Raw genomic sequence first — 1,735 nt, forward strand, 5'->3', positions numbered from 1 at the left:
AAAGTTAACAAAAAAAAGAAACATGGAAGATGAATGTTCTTTTAGTATAAGTTATTGGTTTTTCTCTTTCTCTCTCTTTTGTTTCTCTTTGTTCTCTCTTTTGTTTCCTTTTTATTTTAGTTTTTAGTTTTGTTGTTGTTTCTAAACACGTTTACACCATTTACCTTATTTAAAAAAAAAAAAAAAACTATTACGTTAATTTTATAATAAATTATTATTTTAACCTTTTTTTTATTGATTATAATCAATTTTATTAAATTATGGAAAATTTTAATTTTTTTTTTGTGGTTTTTTAATTAGTGACGGTTAATTAATGATATGTGGAATTGATAAGTGATATGATATCGTATATAACGTCAAAATGTACATGAACAGGACAATAAATAATTGTTCTTCGTCGTGTAATTTAACGTCGGATTATGTGACCATTTATCAGGTTCCGACTAGTATTATTGTTCTCTTATCAGTTTTATACGGTTCGATATCGGTGATAGCAGTTGTTGGTAATTTCATGGTCGTATGGATAGTTGCATCGTCAAAATCGATGCAAAACGTAACAAATTGTTTTATATGTAATTTAGCATTGGCGGATATTGTTATTGGATTTTTTGCCATACCTTTTGAGGTGAGTCTTGTTTTCATTATTACATTTATGTCAGCAAAATCTAAATTAAATTTTTTTTTTCTTTTCTTTTCCATTCTCCTTTTTTCCTTTTTTATTTTAACCAAATACTTTCTTTCTTTCTCTCTCTCTCTCTCTCTATTACTTTTTATTTTTTCTCTCTCCATAAATTTATTTTCATTCTAATAAAAAAAAAAATCTTTTAAAATGAACCAAATAAGTTGCCAATGAAACTAATCGAATTTTCTTTTTCGGCTTTTTTTGTAAAAATTTAATTTAATTTAATTTTTTTTTTTTTTTTGTATTGTCAAATAAATTTTAAAACCAATAATGGCGGTTTAAATTATATATCTATATATAGTTAAAAAAAATTTTTTAAAAAACTAATAAGAAAAGTTTTATTAAATATTTTTTCTCATTCGTTTTTTTTTTTTTAACTCATTCGATATCACCTTAAAAAAAAAAATTATTTACATTAATTAATCATCATCATCATCATCTTTAAAAAAAAAAATTTCAATTAGTATACATCAATAATTTATTATTATTATTATTATTATTTTAAATGTCACATACACACATGCACGCACAAAGACCATATTAAATAAAAAAAAAAGGAAAAAATTAATTTAAAATCTCTCGGGGGCATCCGTCGTAATACCAAAGAAATTATTCATTACCTTCATAAGGGAAGAGGAGGGGAGGAGAGGGGAAGGGGGAGAAGGTTAAGTAATATATATATATATTTTTTTTCATCAACAACAATAACAACAACAACAACAACCTTAAACTTAAAAAAAAATGAGTCTTTTATTATTTTTTCCTATTTTGCGGTTGAAACTTAAAATTGTAATAAATATAAAAAGCTTTCTTTTTCTATTTCTTATACTATTTTTTCTATTTAAAAAAAATTACTCGTATGTTTTTATCGATAATAAATCATTATTATTATTATTATTATTATTATTATGACGTTACGCTTATGGGGTTTTATTTTTTAAATCGAGTTAACAATAGAAAATAATAAAAACATGTGAATCGATTTTTCATTTATATATATATATATATATATATAAATAAATTATCCATAAAAAATCACTTTAAATTAATAAT

The 1,735-nt window shown here is 22.4% G+C and overlaps 1 protein-coding gene across 1 annotated transcript; it reads left to right on the top strand.

The window, feature by feature from the left end:
• Positions 1 to 361: 361 nt before the first annotated feature.
• Positions 362 to 808, top strand: Phum_PHUM183720 (lymnokinin receptor, putative; the record flags this gene model as incomplete). The annotated part of the gene is made up of 1 exon (XM_002425186.1): positions 362 to 808. One exon carries the CDS (start codon positions 362 to 364, stop codon positions 806 to 808), a length of 447 nt encoding a protein of 148 aa, XP_002425231.1.
• Positions 809 to 1,735: the final 927 nt, after the last annotated feature.

This window comes from Pediculus humanus, genomic scaffold (genome assembly GCF_000006295.1).
Source record: "Pediculus humanus corporis 1103172107532 genomic scaffold, whole genome shotgun sequence".
NCBI lineage: Eukaryota > Metazoa > Arthropoda > Insecta > Psocodea > Pediculidae > Pediculus > Pediculus humanus.